The sequence below is a fragment of the Panthera uncia genome, chromosome B1, assembly GCF_023721935.1.
Source record: "Panthera uncia isolate 11264 chromosome B1, Puncia_PCG_1.0, whole genome shotgun sequence".
Taxonomy (NCBI): Eukaryota; Metazoa; Chordata; class Mammalia; order Carnivora; family Felidae; genus Panthera; species Panthera uncia.
The window spans coordinates 36,410,305-36,435,578 of record NC_064811.1 but is presented as its reverse complement, the minus strand read 5'-3'; the positions used below and the strand labels follow the sequence as shown (position 1 = coordinate 36,435,578).

Sequence of the window (25,274 nt, the reverse complement as noted above, 5' to 3'; positions counted from 1 at the left end):
CCTCCTGAGGGGAGTGGGTACCCCTCTACATTCATTTGCTTAAGTGCATTCTTAGCTATTTAGATTGAACCAAACCAACATTCACAAAATAGACAATTGACTGCAAGATTTCCGCAAAGAAGAGTGTAGATTAAAGATGATTCTAATAATGCAAACTGAGTAAACAATAACAACATGGTGAAATGGCTTGACTTCTATTCCTACTTCTTACAGATTTGGTAGTTTAAAAAATGTATTCATATTTTTTCAATGTTTTAGAACAATTGGAACTTTACATATTGGGTATGGAGATGAATTATTACAAGAGTAAATAATCAGAAAAGTTTGGAAATTACTAAGAGAGGAGAAAGACAATCAGATTTGGAGTTAGATATGAGTTTGCACCAGGCTCTGTATTTTTATTGCTAGATGGGTGATCCATGACAAGTTAAAGAGCTTCAGAGAAGCTCAGTTTTCTCATCTGTAAACCAGGGGCAGCAATTTCAGGGGTTAAAGGAGGATAAAGTTTGAAAGCTAAGCATCTAGCTTGGTTCCTGACACAATTGGTATTCAAATCAGCTCTCTTTGTTTTCCTCTTCACTCAGTCTTACTGAAATTTATGAGATTTTCCTTTCTCTAATCCAGTATTAGGTGGGTAATGTAAAGTAAATATGATCTCAGGATCATATTTGTAAAAAAAAAAAAAAAAATCTGGTTTGGGGCTGGTCCAGAAGGACAGTTGCACCAATGCACAGGAGCTTGGAGTGTGGAGTAAAGTGCAGCAAAAAGCAGGTGTTCAGAAAGCAGGTTGGCCACCCTCAGCAGGTATCTCTGTCCCTATGCTTACAAGGCAAGGGAGTGAAATGGAGCCTTCAGGCTCTTTTGTCCCCTGAAAGGCAATGCTATCTCTCCCAGATGCCTTCCAAGAAGGGATAACACTGTCTCCCAGTGCATCCCAGGGGATTCTTAGTTGCTCTGTCTGCAGTCCTTCTCCACAGGAGCACTGCAGCAGCTTCTGGGCTCAACACCTGCCACAGTGTGGACTTCTAAAATCGGTCTTTGAATTCCACTGGTCGTAAAAACTCATGATAATCAGCCACTCTAGTTTTCCCTGTCAATGGCTTTGGGGAAGTCTTTTTCTTATGTGAGCCCCTGTGCACTGCTCTCTCTCTCTCTCTCTCTCTCTCTCTCTCTCTCTCTCTCTCCTCTCTCCCTGATCAGGGCTCTCTCCCCTCTGTAGCACCCCCATCCTTTTCTTCTCCAAATCACATCTCCATACCTCCTACCTTCCACAATATAGCCTCTTCTCTCCCTCTAGTTGTGCAGTTTATTCTGTCAGTCTTCAGATGGGTCTCTTTGGAGTTCAGAATTATTTGATATTTATCCAGCCTTGCTTGAGGGGTGAGGGTCCTCCGACAAGCCTAGGGTCCTCCGACTATTCTGCCATCCTTCCTTCTTTTCCTCTAAGATTGCCATTTTTTAACAGTTGTTACAAACTTAGCTACTTCATATAGTTCAGCCTGACCTGTCAGCTGTTGAATGTACTGTCTCAGGCTCAATTAACCCTTACCAAAGACCACAGTCATTTGACAAATGTTCAGTCATCCTTTTAAAAAAATCTAATGATGGGAGAGTTGATTTCACTTGCAGATACACATGTACTATATTTTATTATATGAAACTATCAGTATTCCCATCCACACTATACATTTATAATTTTATAATAGTAGATTACCTGGGAACATTTATTTTAAAATTTTAATTATTTCTTTTTAGATTTAAGGAAGTTATCAAGTTTTTTTCTAACTGCCAACCTTAGACTGTAGGACTAATGTTGCAAATCCAACTCACCCTGTGTTCCCACTGGAGATAAAATGGCAGGAGAAGGGTAATATATGCAATAATCCTAGTTTGGATCCATTATCTCTTCCTTTGAGAAGCATCAAGTGCCTTATATTAACTACCTAAATAATCTTTTTTGACAAAACTAGTAAGTAGGACAAAAAGTTAAAAAGTATAGGAAATGATTGAATTCCTGCTGTGGTTAAATTTTTGATAACGGAGTCAAACTCACCAGTTAATAAATAGTCAGTTACTGGTCGACATAATAAATTTAAGGAAAGTTTGTAATTTGGGGGCAATTCCAAGGTAAAATCTGAATAGTTATAAGATATCAACATTGTCTTGCCTTATATTTTAGTATCTTCTAATCGGTGAGACTTTTTTTCTGTTTAATTGAAGCACAAAATTGATAAAACTTATATTATGCACATAATATCTCTAGTTATAGACTCCTGGTTTATGTTATCTTAAAGGGTATAGAATCCATCCTGGATCAGAATATTATCCCAACTTTAGAGCCTAATTTTTTTTTATCCAGAATGTCCTAAGGTTATGGGGAATTATCTTGTCATTTGCCTCAGGCTTTGGGGAATTAAGCTATGTTTCAAGGAGACAGCAAGTTCAGCAAGATGAAATACTAGACCATCTGTTGCTAAACTACCACCAATGCATACATTCCACACACATTCGACGTATTAATTATATAGCCACCTCTGAAAACATGACCTTTACCTCATATAAGTTAATCTGAAAATTGTTTACAAATGATTTTATTCACAAACTATTGATCACTTTTTATGTGCTAGACACTATACTAAGTGCTTAGATATGTTGAACCATAATCTATAAAAACTTTCATTAATTTCTTTGGGTATTTAATTTCATGGAATTTTACATGTCACCCTAACTTTTAATTGTGCTTCTGTAAAATTTATAATATAGAATTAGAATTCATATCACATTATGGTAAGATATTTAAGTTGCCGGAATATGCTATATAACATGTGCATCAAGCACCTATACTTCGAGCTTTCCAAATACCTCATTTACAAAGTTTTTCATTTCATAACATCATTGAAATTCTGAAAACTGATATACGAGACTTTGAGTAAATTACTTTTTAGACTCAGTTTTCCAACTTTCCCCAGATTCTATAGCAATTGTTGAATTTGAAGATGGTCCTTCCCATCTAATATTCAGTCTTGTTCCTACCAATGTTGACCCTGATCTAGCAGCAAACCTTTTGCTTTTGACCTTGCAGGTGGTCATTGGCCCTTGGAGTGGCTTCCTTTTTTTTTTTTTTAATTTTTTAATGCTTATTTACTTTTTAGAGAGAGAGAGACAGAGGCAGAGACAGAGACAGAAACAGAGTGCAAGATGGGGAGGGGCAGAGAGAGAGGGAGACACAGAATCTGAAGCAGGCTCCAGGTTCTGAGCTGTCAGCATGGAGCCCAACGCCAACTCAAACCCACAAACCATGAAATCGTGGCCTGAGTCTAAGTCGGATGCTTAACCGACCGAGCCATCCAGGTGCCCCTATTGGCTTCCTTTTCATAAGAGTGATGTGTGTAGCAAAATGTGCCCAAATTTCACCATGTAGGGATATGACAGATTTTAAAGGGAAACCAAAATTCTTCCACTGGTAGAGTATATATTATTTTCTTTTTTCTTTCTATAACTTTTCCTTCTTCTTCTCCTTCTTCTTCCGGATGGAGAGATGCCTCAAAATCCCCAATGTATGTGTCAGTGATTCCACTTATGTGATGAGCTCCAGCCTCCTCCTTTTACAAGTCCTGTAAGGAAATCATTTAAAAGATATGTTATCTTACCTAATCTTCAAAACAGGTAGGTATTAGAATCACAAATGCTGTAGAGCTGTGCTGTGCAACATAGTAGCCACTGGCCATATATGGCTTTTAAGCACATGAAATACAGACTAGTACAAACTGAGGTGTGTTATAAGTGTAAAATACATAGCATGTTTTGAAAAACTAGTTTGGAAAAAATGTAAACTATGTCATCATTAACTTTTTTATTGATAATGTGGAAATGATAACATTTTAGGTACAGTAGGCTAAATAAATGACATCATTAAAATAATTTCACCTATTTCATTTTTACTGTTTTAATGTGGCTACTAAAAAATTTTAAAATTACATATGTGGTTGACATAGTTTTATAGGACAACACACTGCTCTAACTGCAAAGCTCCTGGTACAGGAAAGAATCTCAGGATTTTTGCTTAGAATTACAAACACTTGAGCTTTGTTTTTTTGCTAATTTGATAAAATTTTCAACTGCCTTGACTAGGAAAAACAGATACCAGGAAGGTTCCTGAAAATTAGAAGTGCAATTGAGCTTCGATACAAGCCTTGGTCATAGTCAAATGACTGAACACATTTTTTTTTTAAAGAAAAGAACCAAGGTAAATTAAATAATAAAATTATATAAGTATCTGGGATGATAAAGTACAGCAAGAAAGAGGACCAGAATGGATATAGACAGGGAAGGACATGCTGGGGGTAGTGTAGGGATCTTCAAGTTGGTAGGACTATGTTACCTCAGGTCCTACGGGTAAGATAATTGAAAGGAAAGCAGAGCTACTATAATCATATCTAATTATAATATATCTGCTTGGGATCTCAGATACATCTAGTTACGATGTGGCTCTGCTCATCCTCAGAACAATGGTGTGAAACAGACAAAATAAATATGGTTAACTCCATTAAACCTCAATGGGTCTGTGACTGGATACACAGTACGAAGTCTGTGATCCTTATTATTTCCACTGTATCCATGAAAAAACTGAAGTTTAGAGAGGTTAAGTAACTTGATCAAATCAAAAAGCTAGCACAAAACAAATTTAGATTTTAATCCAGTTTGTCCTGACTTTGGATTTCATTGTTATCTTCTGTGTTCTTCTTCCCCTATCAAAGAAGAACCCTGGCTTTAAGTAAATCTCAGCCTAGCGAAGATATATTTTATTTGTTTTAAAAAACAAATTAATTTGTTATAATCTGGCCTCAATATATATTTTTTCGTTAGTGTGCTGTGCTTTTAGAGACACAATTTTGGACATGTTATTTAAATGTTTTAAAAAGTGTTGATTTATTTTTGAGAGAGAAAGAGAGACAGAGCATGAGCAGGGGAGGGACAGAGAAAGAGGGAGACACAGAATCTGAAGCAGGCTCCAGGCTCTGAGCTGTCTGCACAGAGCCAGACATGGGGACACGGGGCTCGAACGCATGGACTACAAGATCATGACTTGAGCCAAAGTCAGACTCTTTTCCAACTGAGCCACCCAGGCACTCCTTGACCATGTTATTTTAAAATGTGCTATATATGTGAAGTGATCTAGTGTAGTTTCTAGTCAGAGAAGTTTGCTGTCTTATTTTTGCACAGCAACAGAAGATCTTAAGGACCCATCTTTGGGTCCTTATGTCCAGTTGGCATAGGGAGCATTACTGGTGTCTGTGATATTGAGCAAGATGGTTTTGATTACAGGCATACCTCAGTGTTCATTGCTTCAGTGCATGTAAAGGTTGTGTTTATACTACACTGTAGTCTGTTAAGTGTATAATAACATCTTGTCTAAAAAAACTCCACAATGTAGGGCACCTTTTGGGATGAGCACTGGGTGTTGTATGGAAACCAATTTGACAATAAATTTCATATATTAAAAAAAAAAACAAAAAAAAAACCACTCCACAATGTATATGCTTTAATTAAAAATACCTTATTGCTAAAAAAAAAAAAAGTTAACCATCACCTAAGCTTTCAACAAGTCATAATCTCTATGGTGATTCTTGATAACTGATGAGGGTGGCGGTTGCTGATGGCTAGGGTGGCTGTGGCAATTTCTTAAAATAAGACAACAATGAAGCTTGCATTTGGATTGACTTCCTCCTATGAACGATTTCTCTGTAGCATGCAATGACTGTTCTTTGATAGTATTTTACCTACAGTAGGGCTTTCAGAATTGGGAGTCAAACCTCCTCAAACCCTGCTGCTGCTTTATCAATAAGTTTATGTAATACAGTAAGTTCTTTGTTACCATTTCAACAATCTTCACAGCATCTTTGCCAGGAGTAGATTCCATCTCAAGAAACCACTTTTTTTTTTTGCTCGCTCATAAGAAGCAACACCTCATCTGTTGAAATTGTACGATGAGATTGTAAGAATTCAGTCCTATCTTCAGGCTCCACTTCTTTTTATCCTCTTATCACCTTTTTTCCCCCTAAATATAATTTACTGTCAAGTGACCTAACATAACAGTATATACAGTATGCTCTTGGTTTGGGGAGTAGATTCCCATGATTCATCACTTACATATAACACCCAGTTCTCATCCCATCAAGTACCCCCCTCAAAGCCTATCACCCATTTTCCCCTTCCCCCTGCCCGCTTAAACCCTCAGTTTGGTCTCTGTATTTGAGAGTCTATTATGTTTGAAACTATTTTTCTGTCTGAAACTATTTTTCCCCTTTCCTTCCCCCCATGGTATTCCCTTAAGTTTCTCAAATTCCACAGCATATATCTGTCTTTCTCTGGTTGAATTATTTCACTTAGCATAATACCCTCCAGCTCCATCCACATTGTTGCAAATGGCAGGATTTCATCCTTTCTCATTCAGTCTCCACTTCTCATTCTAGTTCTCTTACTATTTCCACTACATCTGCATTTACTCCCTTCACCGAAGTCTTGAACCCCTCACGGTCATTCATGAGGCTCAGAGTCAAATTCTTCCAAACTCCTGTTAATGTTGATATTTTGATCTCTTCCCATGAATCATGAATGTTCTTAATGGCATCTAGAATCCTGAATCTTCTCCAGAAGGTTTCCAATTTTACTTTGCTAAGATCCATCAGAGGAATTACTATCTGTGGCAGCTAAAGCCTTAACAAAAGGTATTTCTTCAATAATAAGACCTGGAAGTCAAAATGATTTAGCAGGCATGAAAACAACATTAATGTCATTGTACATCTTCATCAGAGTTCTTGGCTGACCAGGTGCATTGTCAATGAGCAATCATATTTCGAAAAGAATCTTTTCTTCTGAGCAGGTCTCAACAATGGGCTTAAAATATTCAGTAAACCATGTTGTAAATGGATGTGCTATCATCCAGGCTTTGTTGTTCCATTTATAGAGCACAGACAGAGTAGATTTAGCGTAATTCTTAAGGGCCCTAGGATTTTCGTAATGGCAAATGAGCATTGGCTTCAATTTAAAGTCACCGGCTGTATTGGCCCCTAACAAGAGAGCCATCCTGCCCTTTGAAGCTTTGAAGCCAGGCACTGACTTCTCTTTTCTAGCTATGGAAGTTTCAGATGGCAATTTCCAGTATAAGGCTGTTTTGTCTCCAATGAAAATCTGCTGTTTCCATTGAAAATAGCCGCTTCCTGAATTATCTTAGCTAATCTTCTGGATAACTTGCTACAGCATCTACATCAGCACTTGTGGCTTTACCTTACACTTTTATTTTATGGAGGCAGCCTTTTTCCTTAAATTGCATGAACCACCCTCTGCTGGCTTCCAACTTTTCTTCAGCAGCCTTCTCACTTCTTTCAGCCTTCACAGAATTGGCCTTGCTCTGGATTAGGCTTTGGCTTAAGGGAATGTTATGGCTGGTTGGATCTTTTATCCAGACCACTCAAACTTTCTCCATATTAGTAATAAGATTGTTCCACTTTCCTGTCATTCATGTGTTCACTGGTGTAGCATTTTTAATGTCCTTCAAGAACTTTTCCTTTGCATTCACAACTTGGCTAATTGTTTGGCACAAGAGTCCTAGTGGTTAGCCTACCTCCACTTTCAACATGCTTTCCTCACTAAGCTTCATTATTTGTAGCTTTTGATTTGAAGTGAAACACGTGGGACTCTTCCTCACATGAGCACTTAGAAGCCATTGTAGGATTATTAACTGGCCTAATTTCAATATTGTTGTGTCTTGGGAAATAGGGAGGCTTGAGGAAAGGAAGAGAGATGGGGGAGTGGCTGGTCTGTGGAGCATTCAGAACACATAGTGTTTATCAATTTTGCTTGGGTATGGTTTGTGAAACCCCCCAAACAACTATAATAGTACATAAATGATCACTGATCACAGATCACCATACCAAAAATAATAATAATGAAAAAGTTTGAAATTTTGTGAGAATTACCAAAATGTGACACAGAGATACAGAGTGAATAAATGCAATTGGAAAAAAAATAGTGTTGATAGATTTGCTCAATGCAGGGTTGCCACAAACCTTCAATTTTAAAGAATCACAGTATCTTTGAAGTGCAATAAATGAGGTACACCTGTATAGTACTTGGTGTTGATTGCTGAGCTCATCAAAACAATTGTTCTAATATGTAGATCTCTTTCTTGTTTTCCTTTCACTTTAGATTGAGTTTGTTTTGATCAGATTCTGTTCTCACTCTTCCTAATTAGAATTTTGAAGGACCAAGTCTTACTCATCTCTGCAATCTCATTGTATAGCCCAGTGCCTAGCACAGACTTGATGCTTTGTCATCCACTGTTCCATATAAATACGTTCATCAAATATGAGTATATTTATGTGCAGTAAACACTCCACAAATAGAAATTTTCTATCTCTTATGGAGTAGGCACAATGTTGGGGACAGAATAGTGCATATGGTCGTATGCCATACTTACAATCTAATGAGAGACAATGACATATCAGTGTGATAAACCTTGCCCATGTGTAAGCACAGAGTGCTATGGGAACACCTGTTTTGGTAAGAAGCTGAAGATTTCCAGGAAAAGTACTATTTAAGCTGAGACCTCAGGGAAGAGGTAAACAGGGGGAAAAGGTTGGGGAACTGGTAGAAAAGGAAAGGCGTTTCTAGAAAGAAAGAGAAAGAAAGAAAGAAAGAGAAAAAGAAAGAAAGAAAGAAAGAAAGAAAGAAAGAAAGAAAGAAGAAAGAAAGACAGACATTCTGGACTTGAGGTTTGTTCAGTTTGGAGTTTGGCTATAGGGTTTAGTTATGGGAAGGAGTGAGAGTCAAGAGGAGTATGGGGAGAGAAGGGATTAAAGAGAAATGTTCAATCAACATCGAAGGAATTATTTTAAGAAGCAATGTATCACACAATGCATTTCATTAAGAATTCTAAGGTGATTCATTTAGAGTATAAATTCTACACCATTTTATTTTAGAAGAATATTTTATGTAATTAAAAAATTTAAATGGATTATAACCGGATAATATTGGAGACCTCATATTCATAGATAAATATGCATATGTATCATATGTCCACCTCATTGAGATTCTATAGTCTGTACCATACTTATCAAGAGGGACGTTTCCCTCATGATAAATGGGCTTCATTAGTAGTGGTTTGAGGCATTATTATTTATTCATCTATAAAGGTTATGAAGATTCTATTAATTCATTTTCCAGGAGCTATTATTTTAAATTCTAAATGCTTTGCACTGTTAGCTTTTAAATGAATACGGTGAAAATCAATTCTACTTCTTAATTTGATCAGTTTATAAATTTTGGGGGAAATGGTCTTGAATATAAGTTTGCATGAAGATGCCTATCTTCAACCCAGGTTTTCAGTCTCAGTCTTTTGGAAGATATGTTGCATTCTTTCATTGGTCCACTAGGTTCTCTCAGTCTCAGGTAACCTAACTTCAAAACTGATACAACATTTTCTGCGGACGGGGCTTAGAAGGATCAATGAATTAAATATTGTTCATAACATTCTAAAGAATAATGTATTATTTATAAAAATTTGAAGTTGGTACTCTTATCTCATATCCAGTACTTTTTTTTTTTTTTTGGTGGATTCAGAGAAGGAATCCTAAATAGGCATTTATAATTTTTTTTAAAAAACATTAAAGTTTGTATATTATTTTATCTATTAATGGATAAAATTTATCTGTAATATTATTATAATAATGATTGAAGCAAACTACTTTGTGCCACAGTATACTCTTTTCACTTTTGTACTTCATAAATCAATGATTTTTTAATGTTTTCCTACACAAAAGGATGCCCCAAGTGGATAGCCACAAGAAAGGAGAGTTCTCATTTGCATTTCTATCCTAACTCTTTATCACAAATAATGCTGACCTTGCAGACTGTCCCTGTGCTATATACAAGTGGAAATTAAAGTAAACCTAAATTCATATAATTTTCATTTTGTGGCCTATTAGAAAACTAATAAAACAAGCCATTTTTCTTGCCCCGTGGAAAATGGAGAGATTAATGAAGGGACTGATCGAGATTAGAACAGAGTAACTTTTCTCCGTGTTTTCGTCTTTTCCTCCATAAACATTTATTAAGCATTTACTATGAATCAAATATCGAGAAGATGAAAGAAGAAAAGTCACATTACATACAATCCTTTATTAGTTTTGTGACCTGAAATCAGATATTAAAGATTCTTCAGTTATATGTAGCGCATGCAGTTAAATATGAAATCATGACAACTGATCGTAATAGAGGTTTGGACATTTCGCCCTTCACTTCAAAAACTATGGCAAGAGCCCCTCAAGAGATTCACAGCCACGCAGTCTTTGCACTCACTGCTTGCACGCCAACATTTGTAGTAATTTCAGATTAGAAGCCTCTCAATTTTGCTGTAATACAAACCTTCCCGCCCTGCCCCTGACGCCCACCGCTCCCCACTCCACTTTCCACCTAAACGGAGTAAAAACACAAACAAAACAAAACAACAACAAAAACCAAAAAGCACCCGCCCCCAACTAGTTTCACTGGGTGAACAGGGGCGAAGAAGGTAAGGAAGTAAGGTGGAGAAGGAAGAGAAGGAAGGAGGGAGGGACGGATCGGGCGGAACGAAACGAATGAAGGAGAGATGCTGTCCTTCCCGCCCCCCACCCCGCGTTGTGTTTTCTGTTCCCCGCGCGCTCTTCCCCGCTGGCTGCCAAGTAGCCTCTCCTCCAAGCTCGGCCCCCGCCCCCTAGCGTCGGAGCCCCGCAGCCAGCGGCTGGCGCCTATCTCTTTAAATGACAGCTGTGGCTCGGGTCCCAGTCCGGAGCTTGACGTCAGTGCCGCCTCCCCGGGCTGCGAGGAGTAGTTAGCGCCACCATCCGCGCCCGGGGCTCGCTGCGCGCTCGCAAGCTGCTAGGGCGGCGAGTTTTCTTTGCTCCGGCCCCTCCTCCAGCCCTCCCCGCGGGGAGCCGAGCGGCTGCCTAAGAGCCTCTCGCAAGTCTCCCTCACACTTCCCCGCCGTCACCCCAAAGGAGCAGCCGCTCCTCCTCGCGCCTCCACCGCCGCCGCGGCGCCCGCGGAGCTCCTCTCCCGCGCGCTTCGCTCCTCTCCCGCGCGCTTCGCTCCCCCGATGGATCCTGGGCGCCGCCGCCGCCGCCGCTGCCCCGAGCCCTGAACGGGGACGCCCCGGCCGAAGGAACGTGCCGCCCGGCCCGAGGGCGCACCAGGCGCACGCCGAGGCCGAGGGCTGCCGGGGGTGCAAGGCGCGGGCTTCGGGAAGGAGAAAGTGCTGCTCTCCCGTGTCACTTGGCCGGCGGCGGGGGGACCATGGCGTTGAAGGACACGGGCAGCGGCGGCAGCACCATCCTGCCCATTAGCGAGATGGTCTCCTCGTCCAGCTCGCCGGGCGCGTCTGCAGCCGCCGCCCCGGGGCCCTGCGTGCCCTCTCCCTTCCCCGAGGTGGTGGAGCTGAACGTGGGAGGTCAGGTCTATGTGACCAAGCACTCGACGCTGCTCAGCGTCCCGGACAGCACTCTGGCCAGTATGTTCTCGCCCTCCAGCCCCCGGGGCGGCGCCCGACGCCGGGGAGAGCTGCCCAGAGACAGCCGGGCGCGCTTCTTCATCGACCGGGACGGCTTCCTCTTCAGGTACGTGCTGGATTATCTGCGGGACAAGCAGCTCGCGCTGCCGGAGCACTTTCCCGAGAAGGAGCGGCTCCTGCGCGAGGCCGAGTACTTCCAGCTCACCGACCTGGTCAAGCTGCTGTCGCCCAAGGTCACCAAGCAGAACTCACTCAACGACGAGGGCTGCCAGAGCGACCTGGAGGACAACGTCTCCCAGGGCAGCAGCGACGCGCTGTTGCTGCGTGGGGCAGCGGCAGCCGCGCCCTCGGGCCCAGGAGCGCACGGCGGCGGCGGCGGCGGCGGCGGCGCGCCGGACAAGCGCTCGGGCTTCCTCACGCTCGGCTACCGCGGCTCCTACACCACGGTGCGCGACAACCAGGCGGACGCCAAGTTCCGGCGTGTGGCGCGCATCATGGTGTGCGGGCGCATCGCTCTGGCCAAGGAGGTCTTCGGGGACACGCTCAACGAGAGCCGCGACCCAGACCGGCCGCCCGAGAAGTACACGTCCCGCTTCTACCTCAAGTTCACCTACTTGGAGCAGGCGTTCGATCGCCTGTCCGAGGCTGGTTTCCACATGGTGGCGTGTAACTCCTCGGGCACCGCCGCCTTCGTCAACCAGTACCGCGACGACAAGATCTGGAGCAGCTACACTGAGTACATCTTCTTCCGTAAGTTCCCAGGGTCCGCGTTTCCTACTTCTCCCCGCCCCTTCGCCGACCCGCGGAGCGTTTGAGCCGGGCTGGAACCCGGACCGGGCAGGTGTCCCCGGCGGGGGCTGGTTAGCTAGTAAGTGCGAAGGGCTTTCCCTTGTAAGCCACAACTTACGGTTTCGTCTCTTTTGAGTCCCGTCTCCACCAACTCCGGAACACGCAGTTCCCAAGCATTCCTTTTTCTTAACTTTAGTGATGGCGCCCTCTCCCCTTGCCCTGCTCCCGGAGGCGCTGGGCGCCCTTCTGCGGAGGGCGGGAAGAAGACACGCAGCACAAAGCTGTGTGCCTGAGTCCTCACCCCTGTCTCTGCTTCCGCGGAATTCCTGGGGGTTAATTTATGTGGGTCTCAGCGGGGTCCCTCCAGAGGGCAGTTTAGCATCGAGGCATTACCGCGCACCGCTAGGATCACATACAGTTGGTGCCTTTCTGGAGCAGGAGCGTACAATTACGGTGTTTTTGGAAGGGGGCAACGCGAGCAGTGGCGACTGCGCCTATCGGGCTCCTCAGGGGTCCAGGGCAGCTCTTGGGAAAGAGGAGTCCATCCACTCATAGAAACCTCAGATTTCCCCCGCCAGTTGTCAGCAACTGCTGGTTTCCAACAGCGGCTGGTGGAAGGAACTAGAGTTTGGATGTCTGCTGCTGTCAGGGTTGGAGCTTAGGAAGGGACTTGGTGCGTGCGTGCGTTGTGTGTGGGTATGCGTGTATGTGTATGTGATTGTGTTTCCTTTCTGGGCACCTCACGTGCGAAAGGAGGATTGAGTCCACTTTCCCAGGGGGAATAAAATGCAGTGGTTTTCTGAAATGAGAGAATGGGGGCGAGGATTTGGAAAGGATTTCGCGTGGTGCTTTTTGCAGTGCGCTTCGGGAGGGGGCTCTGTGGATCAAGTTCAAGGACTGCACCAAGTATCACTGGGGCTGGGGGGGATGGGACCGGCACAGTAATCAGTGATGCTTATAAAGTGAGGGCCACAACTAGAGAGCTGTTTGGACACAGCAAAAGCCAGCTGGGATGGCAGCAGGAACATCATTTGGCAGACGTTTGTTTTTTCTTTGGCAAGACACAAGAAGCTTTAAAACTTGCTTGTAGAGTTAAGGAAGAGTAGGAAGAGTATCACTGACAGCCTATGGTAGAACTAGACCAGCTTTAAAGCTTTAATTGTATTATTATTTTTTTTTTGTAATTCACTCACTGGGAACTAGACAATTTATTGTACTTTATTTTGATTAGAGAAGTGGAAGGCATATTTATTCCACCGCCCTCCCTCCCCCACAGGTGCAAGCTTGAATGGAACATGCTCTTTGTGTATTCTGGTAACCTTGGAAATAGGGTGACAAAACACAGCACACTGGGCCTTAGTATTAGATTGTCTTTTTTAATGGTGCTGGATTTCGTGTGAAAATCATTTCGCAGAGAAGCAAAGAAAATTCCCTGAAGTAGTAGATACCAATCTAATTGTCTTAATTATATCAAAGTGTTACTTGTTACACAGCAAAAAGTTTTATAGAAAAGCTGCCCAAAGGAAGGTAATACTTTATTGCTTGTATAAAATTGGGATCTCTTCAACATAAAGTAATTAAAACATTATTTAGCATCACTGTTTACATTTTATCCTTTATCAATGGGACCTTTATTACCATTTTAGCTCTTAAACATTTGTCATTCCAGTGTGGATATATTTATAAGCATTTTAGAAGATGAGATGAACTTTTGACTCTTTTGGGGTTAGTGGTTTTTATTAGAGAAGAAATGAGCATACATGTTCAGTAGTTCAGATTCTTGCATTTTGAAATCTTTCAGTGTTGGCCTTTTTCTCTGAGAGTTGTGGACTTCAACATGTCCATTACTTTATGAAGGGAATATAGGTTGTCTCTCAATTATGAAAACATTCCCTTAAAATAGTTTATTGCAATTGGAAACTCATACACTTTAATAAGGTAATTTGTGAGATATTTGGAATTGAGGATATTTCATTTCTGGAGCCACAAGGAGCATTAAACAAAATAAAATATCGATATTACGAATAGCTCTTTGCAGAGTCCTCATACAACTAATGAGCTCTGAGATTCATTCATAAAAGTCCTAGAAATCTAAGCAACGCACAGCCTTCTTTATTGATTATTCTGGGGGGGGAAATACACAATCCCAGGTTAAATATTGTTCTTCTGAAGTGGTATTCTAGTCACCGACTAAGCAAATGTAATATAAAACAAGCCAATTTGCCATGTGAAATATTGTATATGCATTTACTTTATGTTTGTATAGATTGTAGCTAATTTTCACAAGTTCTTTTGCACAGGATTTCTTTTAATATTGGTCAATGAAAATACGCTGTACAATGTTTGTATCTCCATTTCCTTCAGTTTAGGTAATGATATAGATATACAGAGTATAATTATTTTGTCTAGCAGTCTCTGTTTACAAAGACTAACAGTGTTATTCATAAAAACAAAATCATTGGATGAACTTGTTTGTCCACCATGTTTTAGTGTCAGAAGAGGGTCTTTTAGCTTTTATTTCCCCCTTGACACAGGTTCTTCAACAAATATTTATTTTAGTGTGTCAGTCATTTTAACACCTCTAAAAATTCAGGCTATGTGTGAAATTAGCAGTATGAAGATGATCTGAACCTGTAGAATTGTTGTTTACAGGCTGAAATATGGATTTCAGCTCCTCCCTCCCTCTCCCACTTGCCCCTAAGTTTCTATACAGACGGGAAGAGAGTGGCAAATGGTCTGGTAATCCCAGACACTGCCATTTGCCGAATGTGTGATCTTGGTTAAATTATTTACTTCTTCTAAGTCTCCATTCCCCTGCCTGTATAATGGGGATTGTAGTACCAATTTTATAGGATTTGAAAATACATGTAAAGTGCTCAGACCAGTGCTTGACACATAATAAAAGCCGAACAAATATCAGCAGTTACAATTATAAGCCGTATTATACAGACTTTATTATTCTTGTAAATATTACATTGCAATTTTGTTTTATGGTAAGTATGGTTGAATTAATTATAAAGTTAATTAGAAAATTATTTTGCAATTAAATGATAGTATAATAAACTTTTAAAAGTTTGGCATGGCCAATTTAATAGCAAGTTCTTTCCCGGAACTTGGATTTTTAGGCCAAGTTCAAGTCACCTATGTTTGCCAGTCATATTACGGTTAGTGTTTTTGGATCAACTCCAACAGAACCCTTTTCTGATTCAGAGCCAAGAAGTGTTTTAATGCTTTCTACTAGGACTTGAAAGTTTGGTAATATTTTCTGACAAACACTGAGCTGGATTCATTATCTCCTTAAGTGCTTGTATCCACGTCATTGGGTTCTAATGCTCAAGGTTATATACAGGCTATTAAACATTTAATACCAACTTCATTTGGCTACATGGACACTTTTATCTGTTTTCAGCATTAACTCATTATTTTACCAAGTCTTTTAGATTCTGGAACCTATACTAGTGATACCGTATTCCATATTACTCTTTTAATACTGAAGATTGTCTTTTTTTTTTTTTTTTTTTAAATTTTTTTTTCAACGTTTTTTATTTATTTTTGGGACAGAGAGAGACAGAGCATGAACGGGGGAGGGGCAGAGAGAGAGGGAGACACAGAATCGGAAACAGGCTCCAGGCTCCGAGCCATCAGCCCAGAGCCTGACGCGGGGCTCGAACTCACGGACCGCGAGATCGTGACCTGGCTGAAGTCGGACGCTTAACCGACTGCGCCACCCAGGCGCCCCGAAGATTGTCTTTTTTTAAAAAAAATAATATTTATTTCTGAAAGAGAGACAGACAGACTGTGAGTGAGGGAGGGGCAGAGAGAGAGGGAGACACAGAATCCTGAAGCAGGCTCCAGGCTCTGAACTGTCAGCCCAGAGCCTGATGCAGGACTCGAACTCACAGACTGCGAGATCATGACCTGAGCCAAAGTCAGACGCTTAACCAACTGAGTCACCCAGGTGCCCCTGTCCATCCTTCCTTCCTTCCTTCCTTCCTTCCTTTCTTTTTTTAAATTTTATTTATTTATTTTGAGAGAGAGAAAGAGAGAGAGAACATGAGTGGGGCAGGGGTAGAGAGAGGGGGAGAGAGAGAATCCCAAGCAGGCTCCGCACTGACAGTACAGAGCCTGATGTGGGGCTCCATCTCACAATCACATCTCACAATCGTGAGATGATGACCTGAGCCAAAGTCAAGTGTTGGACACATCACCAACCAGCCACCCAGGTGCCCCTAAAGATTGCCCTTTCTTGAAGGAAAGCAGAGTGATTTTTGTGCTTTCTGGGTTTTGGGGGGAGGGAGGGTGTCTGTTAAGTGTGCCTGTGGCTGCTTTTAGCTATGTCTGGAAGACAAGGCATTTTATGTTGACGTTGTATTATAGACAATAGATAGTTATAGGCATGGAATGTGATACATAGACTACCCATAGTTAGAATAAACATTGTATATATCCTTTATTTCTCATAATCAGTGTGTTTACAGAATGGTAATACTGCTTTTCTCTTAAAGTGCTTCCTGTTTTGTATTCCATGTGTTGGTTGAGTAATATTTGGTGTGAAAGTATACACTTCTCCAGGATGCACTTGATATTCTTTAAGTTTGGTATATTTTTGCTGTTGTTTTGACATATGAGAGTGCCAGATCTAGGGATTAATGCTATTACTGACTGACCTATGAATTCTGATTTGTCTGAATGGGCTTTTATATCTATTCTTTCATGTATACTGATTTATTTTACTGTGTTGGGTTGAAGTAGCTAGTTGAATTGAAAATATTCAAACACCTCTTCAGTCCTATGTTGGTAGGCCTGTTGTATTAAAAGTTTTCTAGGAAATATCATTGAAAGGTTATTCTATTTATAAGCATACCTTTACATTTTTATATTATTTTCCTAGAATAACGTTCCTACTTTTATTACAAACACTGTTGTATGGAAAATAATTTTGTTCATGACTTTTTATAAAGTTGGTTCTTTTCCTTCTAAAGAATTACTAGTTATTTTCATAATTATATTGTGAAAATTTCTTTTGCATCTACATGACTGAATGACTTTTGAGTCAGTGGAGAATAAGCAAAAGGAACAGATAACTTTTTAAAACAGCAAGGTCCTGATTTCATATAAATAGGTGGAGTGCTAAAGCAGACAGAAAATGACAAAATTCTTGGGGTGCAAAAGGTTTGGAGGCTGTGCTATGGCATTGGCTCCTGTTTAAGGACATTGAACTTTTATGTCTGGCATGGTACTGTCTCTAAACTTGATCATTTCTTACAGAGTTATGACTTCAGTTTTTCCTGCTACCCTCTACAGTGTCTTGTTAACCAACTATTATTCACATTATGAAGCTGAAAGACTGATTGATATTATGTTTTATTTGGTAAAGTCCTTTTTTGTAGCTTAGAATACCAGAATTCACAGTGTGTGTGTGTTCATGCGTGTGTGTGTGTGCCTTAGTTAAAAAAAAATCCCCTGTAAAAAGAGAAATAATCTGTATGAAAATAAGCATTAATTATTATCTATTCTACTGTTATGAGTTATTAACTGACAAGAGTTGAAACTGTGAAAATGATCAACTTTTCATTCAAAAGTAGCCCTTGTTTGATTATGAAAGTGATACATGCAGTTTTAAAAATTTTACAAAAGTAAAATAAAAAAATCACCAACAGTAACTGCTAATAATTTTTGATTTATTTTCTTCCAGTCTTTTTTCTATTCATAGGTAGGTGGGAGACATATTTTTTAAAAGTTATGGTTGTAGTATACAAATGATTTGTATGATGTCCTTGTTTTTAACACATTCAATACAGCTAATGACACTTTTGCATGACATTAACATTTTTATTGATGTCTTAAATAATAAAAGTATAATACATGTCCTTTGCTCCAGAAAGTATTATAAATTAATCTTGATGTTAGAAGCTTAGAAAAAACTTGATTTTTTTTCAAAATACAGATTGTATAATGAAAAGAACATTTACTACATATCTAATTTTGTGATGCGTTTTATGCACATTACAGTGTTCCTTGAACTTGGCATTGGTTCCCTACTACTTCAGTTGGGAAACTATGATTTGAAGAGGTTAAATACCATCCCTGGGTCATAGAGCTATATGGGGCTGAAATGGAATTTGAATGGTTCTGTCTTACTTTGAAGCCCTTCCTCCTAAACATTTAAAAATTATACCTGTTTCATTCAGTAAATTTGACAAGTATATTTCAATGTCCACTCAGTACTTAGAACTTAGCTCTACAAGCAAAAAGAGGTAGTGTGAACTACATATGAATGAATCAAATATTTCTTAATCTATGTTAAATTTCCATAGGAATACAGTACATGTTTTATGTCTTTACTTGATGAAAAGGTTAATTTTTTTTTTTTTTTGACTAAGGCTACCATATTCATGGATGTTTTTCAAATTAAAGAAAATAAACCATTTGACTCAATTTAGCACTTTTTTGGAAGAACAAGTAGTATTTGTAGGTTTGATAAATTGACAAATTTGAACAGTGCTAAGGTAGTCGTATACTCCTTTTCTATAGAAAATTCATTTTCACTTTGTATATTAGAACACATTTTATATGTTCTTTCCTTAGAAGGTGGCATAATGAAGAGGCTATTTTAGTTGAAATCAAGTTTTGGTGATTTTATATAGTTTATTGGTTCTGAATATTGCTTAACGCCATTAAGTTATATATTTGGTATGATTAAGTTAAAAACAGTATTAAATACCTGATGGGTACTGGCATTGACTTTCGGTATTTTAGAAGCCATGTTTTGGAAGTGTGTGCGTGTGTGTGCGCACGTGTGTGTGTGTATATACATATATATGTGTGTGTGTCTGTCTGTATGTATATTTATATAGTATATACAAGTGTATTTGAAGTTCTTGGAAAGTAGCATTTTATATTACCCTTAAGTTCGTATTTATGTACAGGTATCATTTCTAAACCCTCTTTTGAATTAACTTCAGGGTATTGAGTGAACTGTCAGCAGTTACTAGCAGCCACTATCCTGCAAGATGTGCTGGTGGCTTTTCTAATCAAGTTCATTGTTTTAGTAGTGAGAGGCTGTCCCATCAGAGGTTTTGCAAGGAGTTGCCTAAAGATGAGTACAACTTTATTCAGAGGATTTCAAGCTCATTCCAATAGGTTAACTACCTTATAAGTTCTAAGTGTAATGGTGAACCTCCAGCTGTAGACTTGAATACACATGTCTTGTGCTTATCAGCTGTAAACTTCCCATCATTCATTTCCGTGTGGGAGTATTTCATGAAATCTAATTATTCTACAAGGCTAGTTGTATTTTGCACCTTCAAAAACAAAAGTAGGTGAAATATTTTATGCTGAGCTCATATTATTTACAAGTTTGTATCCTAACCTGTTGGTTTTTTAAGTGTATTCTTTGGTATACTCATGAAACACTGACTCCTTGCTATAGAATCCTTTTGTATTTAGTCTCTGTACTTCCCCAGGTACAGGGTCCTTATTGAATGTCCTACAATATGTAATTTCCTTCCTCTCTCTTCTTTCCTTTCCTGATAGATTCCATTTTCCCCCATAACTTTATTGAGATATAATTGACATATAACATTTAGTAAGTTTAAAGTATGCGACATATTGGACATATTGATTTGATACATTTATATATCGCAATGTGATTACTACTATAGCATTTGCCAGCACCTCTATCATATCACAGAATTACCATTCCTTTTTTGCAGTGAGAACATTTAAGGTCTACTTTAACAACTTTCAAGCATACAGTACAGTGTTGTTAACTATAATCACAATGCTGTACATTAGATTCCCAGAACTTAATCATCTGATAATTGGAAGTTTGTACCCTTTGACCAGCATCTCCCCATTTCTCCCACCTGTCAGCCTTTGGTAACCACCATTCTGTTCTGTTTCTATGAGCTTTGTTTGTTTGTTTTTTTCAGATTCCACGTATAAGAGGTATCATGAAGTATTTGTCTTTCTCTGTTTGACTTAGCTCACTTAGCATAATACCCTCAAGGTGCATCCATCACAAATGGCAGGATTTCTTTCTTTCTCAAGGCTAAATAATATTCCATTGCATGTATACTACACTTTCTCTTTCTATTTATCCACTGACGGATCTTGGCTAGTATGAATAGTGCTGCAATAAGCATGGGGAGTGCAGATAGCTCCTCAAGATCTTGTTTTCATTTCCTTTGGCTGTGCACCCAGAAGTGGGATTGCTAGGTCATGGAACAGTCTCTTTTCATCTGGATCTTCTGCAAGAGTCCTCTCCTTGAAAGTTGACACCAAGTCTTGCTTTTGTGTTCTCAGCAACAGGTGCAATTGCTAGTACACATTAAGAACTCAATAAGTATTTGTTTTTTGAATAAAGGTACAAATCAATGGATGAACCAGAGATGTTGGTGGTTCCATTAAGGTAGTTATTGAATTGAGATTTTGTATCACTTCTATTTAAATTGAGCTTTTTGAGCAAATGCCAGGCTACATCATGAGATAAGACATATGAATGAAAGAGACCTTGCATTTCAATACTGATCTTAGTAAACTTTATGTAACTGTGAATTATGTTATTAGGTATTAGTGTATTAGCAAGAGGCCAGAGTGAAGACATGAGAAGTTGTTACACAGGCATTTATGAAGAATGAAAATAAAGAAAATGTTAACAAAAATAGGGGGCAGATTAAAATAATGTTATACATGAGCTTGTTAGCATTGTAAACGTACCCACACACATTTATTTCTATTTAAATGCTATGAAGGATGTTGGGCAAATGCTCTGTGCTGCAATCTATCTGCAACCACATTGCTGAGTATTTGCCTTTCAAAATATCTTAGATGTGGTGTGGCTGCTACCTCCAGATGTGGTCAGGCCCTATCGTAGTGTAATATCATGTCAGGAATTACCTGGCTATACCTGTAGGTATTTGCAAAGGTGAGGATCTGGTTAACTCTATATTGCAATTTCTATTCTTAGTTTTTAAAAGGTACCTTAAAAGACACTTAACAGATACTACTATTTTGTGATCAGTATTCCAATATCAATTTTACTTATATTTATTAACCTTGTGTCAAGGTAGTTAATAAAAATAAATCAGCTTTTTCTGGCAATAACAGCACATGTTTCATGATACTGGACAGGATGCTCATTATTTCAGTGTTTATTCACCAAATTTAGTTTGATCTTGTTCAGCAGGTAACTTAGAATGTTAGTACTACCATGCTATAACCATTCTCGTATTAATGTCTATTTACATAGGGTGGGGAGAGTAAGTTAAATATAACAAAAGAATATAAATTAAAAATATATAGTGTTGACTTCTCTTCCCCAGAATAGTGAGTGATTTAACCATTCAGTTGTGTTACTTCTATTTCTTTCACTAGTTATAATAACCAAACTTTGAGCATAGATGAAATTCATAATATATTGCTTTTTGTCATCATTTGGTATAATTATACAGCTGAAATTTTTGGTATAAGGAGAATAAGGAGAGTAGTAGTGTATTAAGGGGTAGACAATACCAAAATCTGTTATCTTCCGCTCTTGAGAAGTGAAAACCTTGAACACTATGAATGGTTCAATATCCTTTGTGAGATTCCTTGACAATTTCTGGATCTGTCTTTGAGATCTTGGAAAAATAATCTCCCCTCTGAAGGGAAAGTGAGGGAAACAATAATGCTCATAGGTTTGTTGTGAAAATTAAATTAAATAACCCATATAAAACACTTAGGGGTGTCTGGGTGGCTCAGCCAGTTAAGTGTTCGGCTCAGGTCACGATCTTGCAGTTTGTGAATTCGAGCCCTGTGTCGGGCTCTGTGCTGACCGCTCAGAGCCTGGAGCCTGCTTCGGATTCTGTGTCTCCTCTTGTCTCTGCCGCTCCCATGTTCATGCTCTGTCTCTCTCTCTCTCTGTCTCTCAATGATAAATAAACATAAAAAAAAATTTAAAAAAATAAAACAGAAGAATATTAGACAGGCACAAATTAAATGCTCAATACATGTTACCTGTTGTCAGGGCTTCAGATCACATAACTATTCCCATTTCTCTACAGTATCAATTCTCAGCATCAGATTTCTTTTATTCTTCTTTTTGAGGAAATTGGTAGCAATACTTATGAGATTGCTCTGAAAAGGTCCCATCATCATTAGTGAAATTTTACAAAAAATATTGACTTAATAAGTGTAAAATCAACATTAAGATACTGTTTCTTAAGCGTATTTATTTATTTTGAGATAGAGAGATTGCGCACGGGTTCTCGCACTTGAGTGGGGAAGGGGCAGAGATAGAGGGAGACAGAGAATCCCAAGCAGGAGATTGACAGCACAGAGCCAGATGTGGGGCTCGAACTCACGAACCATGAGATCATGACCTGAGCTGAAATCAAGAGTGGGACACTTAACCGACTGAACCACCCAGGTACTCCAATGTTAAGATATTATCAAAATAAGTTTATTCTAATTGGTTCTTCATTGCTTAGGGGAAAAAATGTACTTTTCTAAGTTGAGTACCAGTCACTGGTCAATTTTTACACAATTAACAGGAATACTGGTATTCACTGGTTATTGTCTCAAACTGTAGGATGTATTTAGTCAAAGCACCTCTTTTTTAAAATAATTTTTTAGTATTTATTTTTGAGGGAGAGACAGAGAGACAAAGCGTGACCAGGAGAGGGGCAGAGTGAGAGGAGAATACAGAATCTGAAGCAGGCTGTAGGCACTGAGCTGTCAGCACAGAGCCCAGTGCGGGGCTAGAACTCAGGAACTGGGAGATCATGACTGAGCCACCCAGGCGCTCCTAGGCAAAGCACCTCATACTCCATATTTATATTTCTTGTGAATGCATTTAGCTTTCATTTTCAGCAGTTTTGTGTAAGAGAACAAATTGTCACAGCGCCAGGTGGACTCAAACATTGCTCAGAATCTGGGCACTTGGCCAAAAATTTTAGGCTAGAAATTGGATTTAAATACAGATTTCCACATTTTGAGGAAACTATGTTAGCTTTCAACTCATCAACTCCTATTGAAACTAGGCTACACATTTTGAATGTAAGTTTTTTAGTTGTTGAAAGTCCAGGTATATGAAGAAAGCAGAGAGATCTAAGGCAGATGTTCATAGCCACTCAGAGGTAAGGCTCCCATATTTTGACCTCTTTTCTTCTGGTTGGTGAAAGCTGCATGTAGGATGTCTCTTTGCAGGTGCAGGATAAGGATTCATACATACAATTCCAGTGATTTCTGTTTTTTTTTTTTTTTTAAGTTTAAGGTGTGCGATGTGTTACTTTAATACATTTATATATTATAATATGATTTCCTGTGTAGCAATATTTATCTTATTGTATAATTATAGTGCAATATTATTGTCTGTATTCATTATACTGTGCTTTAGATCTCTGTGGCTTATTTACTACTGGTTACAGTTTGTATCCTTAAACATCATCACTCTTAGTGCCTCCCCACCGATCCCCAATAATCACCAATTTACTCCATTTTTTACAGGTTTAACTTGTTAAGATTCCACATGTAACTGATATCATACAGTACTTGTCCTTGACTTATGTTGCTTAGGATAACATGTTAAGGGTCCATCCATGTTGTGACAAACAGCAGTATATTCTTTCTCATGGCTGAGTAATATTATACTGTGTGTATGTACCACATCTTTTTTATTTATTATTCAATTGCTGGGCATTTCTGTATCTTGGCTATTGTGAATAATGCTGTGATAAACATGGGCTTGCATATATCTCATCAAAATCCTGTTTTCATTTCCTCTGGGTATATACCCAGGAATGGAATTGCTGGATTGTATGCCAGATCTGTTTTTAATTTCTTGAGAAACCTACATATTATTGTCCTTAGTAGTTGGGCCAGTTTATGTTCATACCAACAATGTATAAGGGTTCCTTTCTCCCCACATTCTTGCCAGCACCTGTTACCTTTTGTATTCTTGGTGATTGCCATTTAAAAGATGTGAGGTGATGTCTCATTGTGGTTTTTATTTGCATATTTCTTTTTTTTTTTAATGTTTATTTATTTGAGGGAGAGGGAGAGAGAGTGGAGGAGGACCAGAGAGAGAGGAAGAAAGAGAATTCCAAGCAGGCTCCACACTGTCAGTGCAGACCCTGACATGAGGCTCAATCTCACCAACTGTGTGAACATGACCTGAACCGAAATCAAGAGTGGGATGCTTAACCAACCCAGGTGCCCTGATTTGCATATTTCTGATGATTAGTGATGTTGAGCATTTTTCATGTGCCTGTTGACCAGTTTGATGCCCTCTTCGGAAAAATGTCTATTTAGTTCTTTCCCCTTTTAAATTATAGTTTGTTTTCTTGTTACGTTGACTGAGTTGTTTACATATTTTTTATATTAATCCTTTTCCAAGATATAGTTTGCAAAAATTTTCTCCCATTCTGTAGGTTGTTTTTTCATTTTGTTAATTTTTTTTTTCTGTGCAGAAGCTGTTGAGTTTGATGTAGTTCCATTTCTTTATTTTTCCTTTTGTTATTTGTGCTTTGGGTATCACATCCAAAATATCATTGTCAAGACCAATGTCAATGAGCTTCTTCCCTATGTTTTCTTTTCTTTTTCTTAACATTTAAAAAAATATTGGTGTATAATTGACATACAATGTTATATTACTTTCAGGTGTACATCATATTGACCTGATTATTGTATACATTATTCAGTGCTTACTGCAGTAAGTGTAGCCACCATTTGTCACCAGATGGTGTTATTACAATATTACTGATGATCTTCCCTCTGCTGTACTTTTCACCTTGGTGATTTCTTGGTTTTACAACTGGAAGTTTGTAACTCTTAATCTACTTGATCTATTTTGCTCATCCCTCCACCAGCCTCCCCTCTGGCAACCACCAGTTTGTTCTCTGTATTTCAGAGTCTGTTTGCTCATTTGTTTTGTGTTTTTTGGTTCCAAATGTGAGTG

The 25,274-nt window shown here is 39.2% G+C and overlaps 1 protein-coding gene across 1 annotated transcript in view; it reads left to right on the top strand.

Moving 5' to 3' along the window:
* The first annotated feature begins 11,272 nt into the window (after window positions 1–11,272).
* The window catches only part of KCTD8 (potassium channel tetramerization domain containing 8), a 257,183-nt gene continuing 243,181 nt past the window's right edge, over window positions 11,273–25,274 (top strand). Inside the window, exon 1 of the mRNA XM_049630445.1 lies at window positions 11,273–12,295. Coding sequence (XP_049486402.1) covers window positions 11,332–12,295 — 964 coding nt within the window. The 5' untranslated portion in view covers window positions 11,273–11,331. The remainder of the gene's footprint in view (window positions 12,296–25,274) is intronic.